Here is a 15,169-nt window from a genome sequence, read left to right as displayed (position 1 = left end):
ACTTCGAGAGGTTTAGATTACTCCTCACTGAAAAGTAGTTTATTTATCCACATATGTGAAATATTCCCTGATCCCTAGACAGGTTCTCAGTACATTTTAAAAGGAAAATTAAACTCAAACTTCTTTGGTGATCAAAACTCGGGGAAGGATGACTATAGAAAGGAGGGAGAATGGAAAATAACATCAGGTCAGATCATGAGTTATGCCTCTAATAAAATGTATTCCCAAACAAACCCCTAAATAGTAAAATGTGTATCAATGATTAAAATAAATAGACAAGAAAAAGCATAAAGTGATGTATTAATTCAGATCTGAATCTGATAGTCACTGTGCTAAACCCAGTATGCAGCTGATCACCACAGAGCCGCTCACTCACTCCTCCCCACAAGGGAGATGGGGGAGAGGATCCGAAGGGCAAAGCAAAAAAACGTGTGGGTCAAGATAAAGGAAGTTTAATAAGTGAAGAAGAAGAAAGAAAAAAATAGGTGATGTGAAAGCAATCACTCACCACTAGCAGACCAATGCCTAAGCAGTCCCCAGACAATGGCGATTTTCAAAAAAACTCTCGCTCCAGTTTTATGGCTGGGCACGACATTATCTGCTCTGGAGTATCACTTTGGTCAGTTGGGTTCAGGGGCATCAGCAATGTGCCCCTGCAGCCTCCTTGCTGGTGAGAGGGACAGGAGCAATGAGAATCAGAGAAGGCCTTGATGGCGCTCAGCCACAGCTATGACACTGGTGTGTTACTGATGCTGTTTGGTCACCAGTCTATAACAGGGTATCACGGGGGCTGTTGTGAAGAAAATTAATCCCATGCCAGCCAAATCCAGTACACAGTGAAAAACCTTTATCAATCTATTACAATCTGTGTAATTTCAGTTGCTGTCTTTATTGGATCTCCGATTTCCTGAGAAAATGAAGCACAATGTTTTACAAAGTATTCTTCTGGAAAATAACTTAAATCCTGAGCATGAAAGAGCCTTACCTCTGCTGAAATCATAAGGATAAAACTGGGGCAACTGAAAGGCTTTAAGCTGTCTGTTGCAAAGATTGCAGCTGTTACTGAAGTGGAATTGCTTGTGCAAATTCTCATCCTATTTTTGAAATGTATTATTGAACAGGTTAGTGATATAGATGCTCTTATCTCTGTTCCTAATAATTTCTGGAGAATGGTCTGTCATGCTTCAAATGACTGATTTGAGCTCATCTTAAAATGTATCTACCATAAAAAGTAAACAACCAGTGTACATGAAGTTACTACTTCACTACCTGTTAACAGTTAATCTGTGTATTTTTTAATTTAGCTACCAAATTTGTAAAGTACCAAGTTTTGAGAATGGTTGATCTTTATAAGCTTTCTGTATGAATCTATACAAATGTTCATATATATACATTTTATTTAGCACAATGACAATAATTTGAAAGCCTCTGACAATTTTGATAAACAGACATTAATTTTTTCCTTGAAAGGATAATTACTGTAATGTGCAAATAATCCCTCACTTTTTGCTTTGCTGCCATCCCTGATTTTATAAATGTGTTTCAATCTATTACATGAGTTTAAGCATCAACATTCCTGCAAAATAAATCTAGGAGTTAAAGTAGCCTGAAAGAATATTCTTATGGTATGACTGCATGCCAGTCCTCCCTTTATTACGCAGTCTGTATCAGGTTAGTACAATTAATAAGTGTCGACAAATCCTAAAATTGTGTGCATTGTGATCTTGATAACATTGAAATAACGTTAGTCTGAAGTCTCGGTATTCCCAATATGATTTTATACTCCCTTCTTCCCTGCACAGAGCCACAGCCTACCTACTCCAAACTAAACCCTTCCTTTTCAGAATTATTTCTCCTTGCTCTGAGAGCTTTTTGCCCACACTGGGCAACTGCATCTCCTTCCTAGCCACATAGGTAAAGCTGCCAAACTTTATCCTCATTCTGAGTCAACACCTTAATACCTAACCTAAGTTTGTTCCACTGCCACTGCTTCTCTCCTTTTCTGACAAAACAAAGACTGGGACCTGAGAACAGCTGCTCTGAGAGCCTGCCTGTCACTTGTGCCTATACTTTTCTTCCATTGGCAGTCACATTTCCAATTCTTAACTGCAGTTTTCAGCCATGCATATAGACTTGAGAACTTCAGCATTAAGACTGCACAACTTAATATATCAGACTCGGAAGTAAAGAATGATCTTACAGACAGAAGTCTGTAAATTAGGGAACTCAAAAGGACTTTTGCATTTAGATTTTGATTTCAGCTCAGTTTAAAGGAGTGTGTCAGTTATAGCTAGAGAATAAACTGTCATTAGTAAGAATCAGCTTGAACACTTGCAAACAAGCATTGAGACTGTAGGCAAGAAAATGCATGATTCAACTAATTGATGAGGATATTACACTTGATATTATAGGCATTACACAGATACAGTACCGTAACAACTCTTACTGGAGCACAAAGATACTTTAAGATATATAATACCCGGTGAAGTTTTAAGTATGGTGATTATGGATGCGTACTACAAGGGAGTATGAAGCAATGATGACAAAAATCTCCTTTTGAATTAAAAAGCAGTTCAAGAATGGAGGGTAAAAGAGGTTGTATGTACTCAGAGTTTGAAATACGTAGAACCAAATATATTGGGACTGTGAATATCCTTCTCCCCCCTTCTCCTCTTTTTTAAAATCATCCATCACTACAAAAAACTTTAATGTTATAGATAACTCCTGAAGAACAAATGCAACTAGTAACCATAGCACTCAACTAATTCTCAGTCTAACAGCTGACAGATTTCTGCACAAAACATCTCTTTGTGCTAGTAGCAAACATCTAGGGCAAATCTAACAAACACCTAGAGAAAAAAAACGTGCCTACTCCCTGGAACAGTCAATTCTTCAGATTCAGAAAAATAACACAATACTTGCATACTGCAATGTCATGCACTTTTATTTAAGAACGTATGTATTTAAAATAAATAACATCATATCTAACTTATACTCATCTCAAAAACAGCTTACGTTCCATATTCAATGCTTCACATGCTCATATAGTCTTGTGTACACTTATAAAAATCTGTAACCCAACTTACTCTTTTTCTAAGAAATGGTCGTTTAGCAAGATGGTTGGATTTTACGCTGGTGAAGAGCTTGCTTTTTTTCTTTTAGATGAGCTGAAAAACTAGTATATCTAAACAGTAGTTTTGTTTCTTTTAAATTTTCAGTCTGCTTTACCATGTCTGTGCCCACCACCTTTGATATCTTGAACTAAATTTTCAGTTACATTTCAAATTTCAGCTTCAGTTATTAAATGCAAAGATGCTTTATGCTATTCAATTAACAATTCATTTGATCTTGTTTTGTAGGAATTCAGTATTAAACTGAAATTAATTTTTCCCTGTGACATATATCAGTGAAAGATAAATTCAAGGTACAAAAGTTACCTGCTGACAAGAGCAATGAAAGCAGAACCATTAGCACATTCAAGGGCTGTTGACCACAACTTGTCATCGTTGGCTTTCATTGGTCCATTACAGAATCACCTGTTTGACAAGATGCAACAATATGGTTAAGTGTCTGTTTCATCTCATTTTCATTTGTTCAAACATGTGCTTCCCCACAAAGCTTTGGTTAACTGAGATTGTTTCACACAATAAGAAAAAAAAATAATCATATGTCTTTCCGGACTGGGTTTTAGAAGAGGAATAAATTCTTGTTTCTATGATTCCTTTCCCATTTTACCCTGAATGTATACAGCTATTTATATACTTTTCATTAACCCAGGGTAAAGATAAATGTAATTTAAATTAAGTCTTTTTTGGATGTTCACACTTCCCCTGTAATCTAAATTCAGCACGATTGTGCTTACTTTATTGTTTCATGAATGGGCTGTTGTATTTTGCCTATAAGAACTAGAAGGATATAAACAATATAAAAGTAAATTGTCTGCTTTGAAAGTCATCTGTTTTACCGCATTAGAGGGTGCAGTCGTTCAGAAAGTGAGATGGTTGGAAACATTTCAAAAAATGTCTTTTCATTAAAATCAAAGCATTTCATGGGATTATTCTTATTTCTTGTTTGGCTGGCAGTTGTTCATAAAAAGGCTCGCCTAGTCTTTTTGTACAACAGCCCCACAACTGGTGGAATCCACACATCTTACATCCACCTTGATTCAACATCACCAGCTGCAGATCATGTAGCTATGGTGGAGCTTCTATCCCAGTGCAAACATCATCATCAACACCAGTAGGAACATCTGGTACCCTATCCTCTTGTCATTGCTAATGCAGACTACCACTGGTCTTCAGCATCCTGAACTCACATGGACATCGGAGAATAATGAAGAAGTAATTTGTTGATCTGTACAACACTAGAAGCTCAGGCTATAAACCAGAGAGATGAGGTGATACTGATGAAGGTTGGTGGGATACATCAAATACTTGGGTGTTTTTACCTCCCCCCACCAAAAAAAAAATAAATAAGGTGTTTATAAAGGAGCAGCTTGGAAAAATGAGAGGAAAATGGCAATTTACGTCAACAATTAAATTGTTTCTGACATCTCAAGAGAAACATGATACCAAATGCTTACGAAATCAGTACTGTATAACAGATAAATACAATGTAGTTTACTAATTGATGCCTACTATAGGCTACAGCAGCAAATTAAATACCGAGGCAACTGCACCCGCATTTTAAAAAAGGGAGAAAATATTAGCATTATTATCATAAATAACTGCATTCTGAGTAACATTTGTTGGCACAGGAGGAGGGGAGACAGTGCTATTTACAAAGTGTTTAGGGACAACAGATTTCTCAGTAATAAAAAAATACATGTTCGGCACAAGTAAATTCTGTAAGAAGGCATCTTAGCAGATGAAGAGAACAGATCACAAACCTAAAAATCAGTGCTAACTTCTGTACAAGAAATCATGATAGATTACACTGTAATCTGCAAGTGCGACTAAAGTCCAAACCACTATAATGCTTGTAGCTTTAAAATAAATCAATTCCTCAAAGGGGAAAACTATTAGAGGCCATAACACTATGAAGGGAAAAAATGGGACAGAAAATTATGAATGCTAATTAGGAGCATATTAAGAATATTTCTCTAAGCATCAACTCTGTTTGAAAAAGCCATCACCTTTTTCCGAAGGAATATCACATCAATTAAAATATCAATCAGATTTAAAGGTAGAATTTCATTAAAAAAAGAGTAACACTGAGTATAAGACAAAGGTTAAGAATGTGGAAGTTTAGTCAAGCAAAACAGATTAAAAGAACAAGCTATTACCCATATTGTAAGGAATAAAGAGAATACGATTTTTTTCCTGTGTAAACCAAAGCTGCAGGAATTCCAATAGTGATTCATTACAAGAAGAAAATCTTGGCTTTAGTAACAGTTAATTAAAAAGAGATCAATAAGCACTTATGTTGTGTATCTGGGGAGACACAGATGTTTGGTATAGCTGAGACTATTAAATAATTCCATACGAAGAATAATTTGGGATGACATTAATAAGTTAATACCAAAGTTCATAATTTTAAATCTGCAATTCTGTGTAATTTGTATCCAGTTATTTCAGAAGAGACGACTGGGGAGCATATATATCCTTTTCTTGTTACTTTTGTTGGTAAACTATGGTGGCTTTCAGAGGACATGAAGAAACCTAATGACATTTTAAGCAGTAAATTGGATAATCCAGGTAATTTTAAGCTTGTGAGAATGATAAGGAGAAAGTTAATAGAATGGTTAATATAGAACCCAATTAATAACTAGTTAAGGAGAGTAATATAATTAATGCATATCACAGTGGGCTTGTAGAAAGTAAATTGTATGTTTCAGTATTGATGTCAATGAAGGCTGCCTAATAAAGACAGTAATAACATCATAGATTTTTGTAAAATAGTTTATTAAGTAGTATGTAATTTGATCAGGAAATGAGAACAATGCAAAATAACAATATAGTGTGTCAGCTATGGAAGACTAACTCAGACTACAAATAAGATGCATCTTTTTTAAAAAGTACAGTCTTACTGGCAATGGAGTGCAACTTTACTAGAAGAAAAAAATCTACAGAAACTTAGAAGCTTTTCAGTGAGGGGAAAATTTACCCAATTATGTCCAATAAAAGTAGCAACAATGATTATGGCATTTTAATCTGCCAGCTCAGAAGATCAGAGTGAGGAGACTTGAATGGTAGAGACATATAAAAGAGGCCAGGAAAATGACACAGAGAGAGAGGGAGAGCGAGAGAGAGCGAGAGTGTGTGTGTGTGTGTGTGTGTGTGTGAGAGAGAGAGAGAGAGAGAGAGAGAGAGAGATATCTGGTGTATCATGCACCAATCAGTGTATATGTATATATACGGTGATATGGTGTATCATGACACCAGTCAGTGGATGTATGTATATATGTATATATACATACACATATAAATGTACATATAGAATCACAGAATGGTTTGAGTTGAAAGGGACCTTTAGGACCACCTAATTCCAACCTCCCTGCCATGGAGGGACATGGGCAGGGACATCTCCCACCAGCCCAGGTTGCCCAAAGCCCCATCCAACCTGGCCTTGAACACCTCCACGGATGGGTCTTCCTCAACTTCTTTGGGCAGCCTCTTCCACCGTTTTAATTTTTTAATTTTTATTTTTTAAAAAACAACAACATTTGAAGAAAGACAATTTTTTGTTGTTGTTTTCTTTTTATAAAATTTGAACAGCTTGTGACAAACCCAGTGGAAAAGGAAAAGGGCCTGGAAGCTAAGAGATTAGGTTTTCTTCCTTGTTCTGTACATTGGTGATTAGATGTGTGGTCTAATGCACCAATTTTAATTTTCAATGCACCATTTCAAGCTTATTTGTGGTCAGTGTGGTGGAAAGGGGAACACCCATTCTTTTCCCTGTCCCTTGACAACCTATTCCTAGCCTTACACCACCTCCTCTTTTCTGCGAGCAATTGCAAGTGTCTCTGCAGCTACATCATAAATTAGGCTGAAGAAATAGCTTGGGAATCACAGTTTTAGAGGGTGGTGGTTCCCCTCCCTCCCTCCCCCAGCAATTCAACATTTCTACTGTGAGACAGAAGTAATGGTCCTTACTCTTTTTTTTTTTTTTTTTTTTCCTAAGCGCTTTGCTGTCTTTTCACAGAACAAGGATTATGTTAGGAATATTGCTTTCGCTTGCAGAAGATGCAACAATGAATGATTCAAAGAGAACAAAATTCAAAAGAAAGGTGCTGTGATGTTATGATCAAGGAGAATAGACATTAATATGAGACAACGTTCCTTTTTGTTCCAGCTTACAGAGCCTGTGGTTGCACTGCACCTTCTAATCTCACCACCACTACAGAAACCAAACTCATTTGCGTTTAACCTCCCCCCTCACCGTGTGATCACTAGATGCAGTGATTAGATATATGTATCAGATCATTATACCAGACTTTACTCTTTAGTCACACACTGTGACATTCTAGCTCATTCTTTGCTGCTATGTACACTGCTTTGGTTATCCATATGTTTTTATCTAGCAGTGTTTTCTTGAAAGGAATCAGTGAATCATTTGAAAGAAAAGCTGCCAAGAGAAATAACCATTTCACGTGGCAAGATTTTATGCAGAAATATTTTTTCCCTTCACTCTGAAGGAAGGGTAAAGCTATATTTAGGTGAGATGCTTGAAAGATATTGTACTTTTTTGCTGTTGTTGTTATTAGAAAGAAAAAAAGGTGCTAGCAAGAGGATTATTAAATACATCAGCACAGTCTCATAAGTTAGCTCTCTGCACAGAATAACAGAAGATAAGGCTAGTAGCAATCCAAGAGATCATCTAACCCATCTTTCTGTCACAGGATTAAGTACACCTAAGTACATTCTTAGCAGAAGTTTACAGAATCATCACCACCAGAGGGGTTTTCCAGCCTCTGAGGGCGATACCCTCCCAGTGTTTGTCCAATCTCATGGCTAGAAAGTTTTCCTCTACCTAACTTGCAGCTCCTTTGCTTTTATTCAAGCCCATCCTCTTGAGTCCAATGGACCTGGTGAACAATTTGCTCAGAGACACATTGGTTACACCTCTCTCTGTGTCAGTTTTCAATTAATACATACAAAAAGTGCCATCATACCCACACTCAGTCTCCTCTTAGCCTCACAACTTCTACTTCTTGCAATCTTTCCTTTAAGAACACATTCTCTACACCTCTTCATAAATCTTGCGCTACAGTTTATGGTAAGGATATCACACACTTCTGTGGTGTGCCTGCAGTACTGTTTCAGCTTCAGTTGTTTAATTCATACTTTGTTAGTGCTCAGAAGGTCATATTAAATACCCCTGTGCTTGCCAAGTTAGATAAAATTACAACATTGCAAATGTGCGGAGAGCCACAGGGCTTCTGCTAAATCTCACAGTTAGTCGAAAGATATGTAGGTATGTTATAATCAGATAGGAACATCTACATACAGACATAACAATATGCCATACAGACATAAAAACATGCCACCACATAGGACATAATTAAGGACTCCTACTCCTTTTCACACCAATCTCCAACAGGTCTTCCAATTTTAGTGAGTACCAGCGACTGGCCCTGGGAAATCCTGCCACAACGGCAGCTGCAGTGATGGGCTTCCTTCCTCTTTGTCCACTGTACTCTTGGGGCACAGAATTCATCTTTCACAGTTCTGATTAAATGACAGCTTCAAAAGGCTTCAATTTCCATCATCTCTTATTCCCCAGTCTCCTCCTGAGAAACGTCCTCACTAACCTCAGAGACGTACTGGCTCTCCTCCACTTCATACATTACTGGGACAAGGAGGGTCCCTGTCAGGGAAATGGTCTCTCTCAACCTGTTTGCTCATTTCAAGTCAACAGACGACACAGGCTGGATTGTGGCAGTGGTAAGGGGACTAAATATAATGGAGCCAAGGCCAAGTTGAGAAAACTGTTTATGATCAGACGGAAAAATAAGGCTGTGGTCTGAACCTAACTTCTAGTTCAGCTCTGTTAGCTTCTCACATTAACATGGGGTGAAAAATGCATCTTGAATGAGTTCATGCATGCTATTACAATGAAATTACAGTCTTACTACAAAGGCAGCAATGTAATTGGTATGAAAGAAAACCTGATTATTAAGAAAATGTGGTCCCACACTGCAATAACCTCAAAAAAATTATGAAAAGCAGATACTTAAATTTTAAGTTAACAGTTGTCTTACTTTAAATAACTAAAACAGACCTATGCAAAAGAATTGCTGGTAGAAAACCTTTTGGATCAGAGTGGAGCATTAATATGACTTGTTACTTCCCTAAAAACATCTTAATACATATGCTTGAAGTGTCTACACAACTGCAGATAAAGCATGCAGTTAGGGTTTAAGTACTGTGAAAGATGAAGAAACTTATATTACACTTACTTGGTTATAAAATTCTTTCCCCTTATTTTTTTTAAAATTTAAAACTGAAAATATGAATTAGTTTGTTTTATCCCTCCTACCCCTTCTCCTTCTCCCCCTGATTATTATTTCCTCCCTGCTAAATAGCTATAAAGAGACAACATACATGAAAAAATACAGCTCTTAATGAAGGACAGCCTGGAGACCACCTTGCGAGATTTAAGCAGTCTATAGTTGTTATTAATAAGAGAAGGCCAAGAAACTCGTACATGCTACAACTGTCTATTACAACACCAAAGCTGCTCATTTATCTCCTTCCTCTTTATCTCCTTCCCTTTTCACAATACATTTATCCCTTTCCTACACCCTGAGAGACACATCATGTGCATGCAAATTGAAAATTAATTTTAGCAGTTCCTACCCTGACTGTGTAGTACATTGTGCTGCAGAGTGACAGAGAAGTCAAAGGATTCAATACAAAAGCATAATTAATTTGAGAGAATCAGTGGTACATTCAGACCTTTCCATCAAAAAATTTAACTGATGAGAAACTTTCCTATGCTAACATGAAATCTTTATTGACAGCCAAATTCCTCACCATCTCTGCAGCAAAAGTTAAGATATTAAAGGTATTGCTATAATGTAGCTGTATTGCAGCATTCCACAAAAATGTTAAATGATCAATTTCTTGGTGCAAATCATTATATATTTGCATTTGGTAGGATAAATACTTGATATACTGAATTTATTGCTGATGAAGGTCAGAAAAATATATATATATTTTTCTGTTCTGCAACTGGCCCTTCACTGTATACATTAGATCTCATTTTGGGGAAAAAATACCTAAGTTACTTCAGTGAGACAGTCAGATGTGTAAAAGTAACAGCTACAGCTGTGTTGATTTAGCCTATGTTCTTATTTGTGTGTATTCAGCATAGATGGAGGCAGCTGACAAAGACTTGTTATCGCCATCCAGGACTCTTATTTTTAATCAACTAAACTCAGTCTTTTGAAGGCACACCTTAGATCAGATACATACCTGGACACATACCTGAGCTAAACAAAGCAGATGAGCAATTTTGTGCCACAGTGTTCTAGTTTCAGCTCACGCAGCTGGCAATCTGGCTGCTATATTAAATTAATTAATATATAAAACTCATCATGATGAAACTGTCAAGTCTGGTCTATTCACAGAACAAACAACATGAAACAAAATTTTGACTCTGAAATTATGAACGATCTTCTTGATATCCCATGCGGGAGGAATGACAACGAAACACACAGCTTTGCAATTATTTTTTAAAAGAGCTAGAGAAAAGGACAGGATTCATTCCAAGTCATTACAAATCTCTACTGTTAATCAAGATATCATTTCAGACTTTAAGAAATGCACAGCTCTTCTCTAAGGAAACTTAAGCTTGCATTTTGAGCTATCTCCATTTTGAGAATCTCCATGGTCTAACAGACAAGTATTTCTTATCTATGTATTACAGAATAATACTAGCACCTGAGAATGCCTTGCACACTCAGCAAGTTTGCAGCTGAGTGGTACAGTCGATTGATACAAGAGAAGGAAGGGATGCTATCCAAAGGGACCTGGACAAGCTTGAGAAGTGGGCCCATGTGAGCCTAAGGAGGTTCAACAAGGCCAAGTGCACGGTGCTGCGCTTAGGTCGGGGCAATCCCACACATGAGCACAGACTGGGAGAAAAACTCATTGAGAGCAGCCCTGCGGAGAGGACTTGGGGGTTCTGGTGGACCAAAAGCTTGGCATGAGTCAGCAGTGCGCACTTGCAGCCCAGAAGGCCAACTGCATCCTGGGCTGCATCAGTAGAGGGGTGGCCAGTAGCAGGTCGAGGGAGGGGATTGTCCCCCTCTGCTCTGCCTTGTGAGGCCCCACTTGGAGTGCCACAGCCAGCTCTGGGGCCCCCAGCACCGGAAGGATGTGGGGCTGTTGGAGCGGGTCCAGAGCAGGGCCACAAGGATGATCAGAGGGCTGGAGCACCTCTCCTGCGAAGAAAGGCTTAGAGAGCCGGGGATGGTCAGCCTGAAAAGAGAAGGTTCTGGGGAGACCTCCTTGTGGCTTTTCAATACTTAAAGAGGGCTTAAAAAAAGATGGAGGGCAACTTTTTGTTCAGGCAGATAATGAGAGGGCAAGGAGAATGGTTTTAAACTAAAAGAGGAGAGACTTAGACAGAGGTTGGGAGGAAATTTTTCATTCAGAGGATGGTAAGGCACTGGCACAGGCTGCCTAGAGAAGCTGTGTATGCCCCATCCACCATGGAGGTGTTCAAGGCCAGGTTGGATAGGGATTTGGGAAACCTGGTCTGATGGGAGGCATCCCTGACCATGGCAGGGGGGTTGGAATTGGATGATCTTTAAGGTCCCTTCCAACCCAAGCCATTCTAACATGTACAAGTCAACATAGCAGTGACCCTGGCTAGTATATTTTTGCTATCCACCTGAGAAAAAGGTAGTATCTCAAGAAATGATGTATCTGGTGTAAAATAAGTAAGTAAACTTTAGTTTCAGCAACATGTGGTCAGCTGTATATGTACCAAAACTAGGAACTACTTATAGTCTCTGCTGCATCACTTTTGACCCATTTTCATTTCAAAATTGCCTCTCATGAAAAATAAACCTTTCTGGTAAAAGTCTATTGGCATGAGAATTATATTTCATTCTCATATTCTTGAACATTGACAATCATTTTCTGTATCTAAGCAGATTTGTTTCTAACCTTTTGTTACTCTGGGTTTGTAAAATGGTTTTAAAAAAAATCTTTTGCTCAAAAGTGAAAACATACAAGCAGTAAGTTAAGCAAAAGTTAAAGTGGACCCAGAAAAAACCTTCAATTTAGACATGTCACCTGAGGTAACTGGGAACATTCTACACAATCTACTGTTGTGTGTTGTTGGTTTGGGAAAATGATGTAAAATACCTGTCAGAAAATGAAGAACTGGCCCTCCTCGAGACATCTGTGATGGTATGTCCAAACGTTTCCCACGTTCTTCTCAGTAACATCACAAGTGAAGGCAGTTCTTAAAACAGACAGGAACAGGATAAGGAGCTGTCACTGCACCAGCTGAGCAAAAAGGAAATCGTGTGGGAACCTTGAACCAACAAATGTTGGAGAGAAAAGCTGTGTGGCAGAAGGTGAAAGTAACTTTTTTTCACCTCTTCTTTTGCCTCATTCCAACCTTGTTCTGCAGCTGAAAATGCACTCTTCACAGCTATACCTTGAATACTTTAAAAAACAAACAAACAAAACAAAACAAAAAAAAAAAACAGCTTTAGAGCATTATGTGCTGGTGTTACTGCAACTACACTAGCTTATAGCCACTCTAATTAAACAAACAAACAAACAAACCCCTAAATTTTGGAACCCTCAAACTACTGAACTGTTAACAAGAATTTTGTTTGAAAGCTCCAAGGCACCAGAACCATGAAAAATGCTAGTGAATCCATTCTCCTCTCCTCTTAGGCAGAAATACTTGCAGGACAAAAGAAAGGATGATTGTTGGTAGGTGTGGAGGCTGCCAAGCAGAAGGATAAAAGGGATACAGAGCAACAGAAAAGTGATTTTTTTTATCGATTTAACCTTTTTTTTGTGTGCGCGCACTTTTGAAACTGAAATACCAGGTAAAACAAAGCTGTGTAGCTAGCTGATGGTGGCATCACAGGCTGCAACATTTGCTTCGCCTCTTTTGTTTCACTGAATACATGAAACGCTTCTTTCATGCATAGCTCGGGGTTTCTACAGATCTTCTGCTGTTCAGAGGTCTGTGTGAGAGAAGCTACTTGAAAAGACTTGTATAGAATTCCATAATAATTCTGCTTCTTGATGGCACGTGGATCAAGCACTGAGAAACACCCGTCCCACTGAACCCACTGGAGCTAAGCAAAAAAACAGGAATCGGTCAGAAGTGTTAACTGCAGACAGGCCACAATTCATTCAGAAAGGGCTTTCTTTATTTAGCATTTATTTATATATGCCCAGTGGGCATCCATACCTTACATATACAGAGTATACTCCTTGGTGTTCAAGTACAGAAATACAGTGAAATCTAGTCATGAAGTGCAGGCATCAACAGCATGCTTTTCTCCATTCAGCCATGTACCTGTGAAATGGCTTCTACCCAAACACTTGCCATTTGTATGTCTAATAGCTTCAGCAATACAGAGAGGACAATTTTTATAGAAAGAGACTCTGAAAGCCTAATATATAGGCTGGAATGGCCTGCAGCTCAGCTCGTGCCCAAAACAGGTTCTAACATGCTATTCTGGGTCATTCCTACAAAAAGCAACCACTGTTTATGTGATCTGTATGTACACTTCTCTCTGCATAGCTATTTGAATAGTTTACTTTGATGAAAAACTGATAAGAATTAGTTTTGCATTTTTAAATGCATTTTTAAAATGGTGAAGCATAAATACAAAAATTGAATGCCTAAATAATTTAATTGCATTTAATGAACATTAATTGCCATTATGAAGATTGATGAATATACTTGGCTTCAGTCATAGGATTTAGCTGGGTGCAGAATTATGGCTCTACTGAGTTTTGTTGTCAACTACACTTGAAACACAATTTCACCTTTGTCTGGTACATGTGCACCTCTGAGAGGAAGTCAATGGGCTCACACCATATACTGGAGACTGTAATGCAATCACCCCATGACCCAGTCAACAGTAAAAGACCCTAAGAACACAGGCTCATGACTACAAAGCAATTGACAGGAATTACCACCCTGTGTATGTGTCAGCCCCTAAGCTGAAAACTGGCTCCATGGTGGAAAACAAAGCATTCCTACAAAACCATTTACCCATCTTTAAACCAGTATTTCATTTCTAGTTTCAACATCCTTCTAAACCCACCTTACATCAGCATGCAATAACAGGGAGCACACTGTGACCTGCAGATGGAAAGTGCTCTGAGTCATTCATAAAATAAACATGACCCATCCATGCATTTTTATTTGGACCAATTTGTTTACACTTCTTCGACACAGAAAAGGGCATTTATTTCTGCATATTGTGTAAAGTAACTTTTCCTCGGTGTTTTGATTAGCTCCTTAGGTAACTTATAATTTAAGTTCTAGGGTAAAATACTGGTTTTATTGAAGTAGTGGGAGTTTTGTCTTGAAGTCAACAGGATCAGCTGCTCACATCTGCAGTAACAAACTATTACTCGTCTTTGGGTTGCAGTAGCCAATGTAGTTCCACGTGACAGAACTTTCTGAAATGGTCCCTCTGAAAGTGACAATTGCTCCCTTTTCACCTTGTACACCAGCATCCAGAAAATCATTGACAGAACATACCAACTCTAAATAACACACACAAAGTATAACATTTATCGTGTATGTTACGCAGCAAAGATTATTAGCAAGCAGTACTGCAGTCATGCAGTCTGTTTCTTCTCCTAGATACTTTAGAGTCCAAACAAATGAAAAAATAATAGTGGAGAGTGGGTACTATTTCTATTTTCCAGAGAGAAAATGATGCATGGAGAAGTTACAGTCATAAACGAAGAACGTATCAAATTTGGGAACTGCACATCAAGTTTCTCGATCTGATGATTTAAACAGGAAACACTGATTAGAAATGCCATGCTCCTGTGAAAACTGACCAGGTTAGGGGAAACTGAAAAAAAAAGACTCATTCTCTATGAGAATATAAACTCATTTGATGTTTAAGTAATTTTCATACAGTTTACATATGAAAGACTGCCTGGCTAGGTAATTTTGCTTACCCTACGTATTAATAGTCAAATTTGAAGTCATTATAAGC

The 15,169-nt window shown here is 38.0% G+C and overlaps 1 protein-coding gene across 24 annotated transcripts in view; it reads right to left on the bottom strand.

Annotated features, from left to right (window-relative positions):
• SHISAL1 (shisa like 1) overlaps positions 1 to 15,169 on the bottom strand; it is an 86,658-nt gene that overhangs the window by 49,300 nt on the left and 22,189 nt on the right. For 18 of the 24 annotated variants that reach the window (XM_050709155.1, XM_050709145.1, XM_050709151.1 and 15 more), the window contains one exon: positions 3,438 to 3,536. In XM_050709155.1, coding sequence (XP_050565112.1) covers positions 3,438 to 3,504 — 67 coding nt within the window. In that variant the 5' untranslated portion in view covers positions 3,505 to 3,536. Of the gene's footprint in view, positions 1 to 3,437; positions 3,537 to 12,320; positions 12,627 to 15,169 lie in introns of those variants that run through there. The other 6 variants (XM_035550962.2, XM_035550967.2, XM_050709184.1 and 3 more) reach the window with 4 other exon arrangements.

This window comes from Cygnus atratus, chromosome 1, assembly GCF_013377495.2.
Source record: "Cygnus atratus isolate AKBS03 ecotype Queensland, Australia chromosome 1, CAtr_DNAZoo_HiC_assembly, whole genome shotgun sequence".
NCBI lineage: Eukaryota > Metazoa > Chordata > Aves > Anseriformes > Anatidae > Cygnus > Cygnus atratus.
The sequence above is the reverse complement of the archived record's forward strand: the minus strand, read 5'-3'. Positions and strand labels throughout refer to the sequence as shown.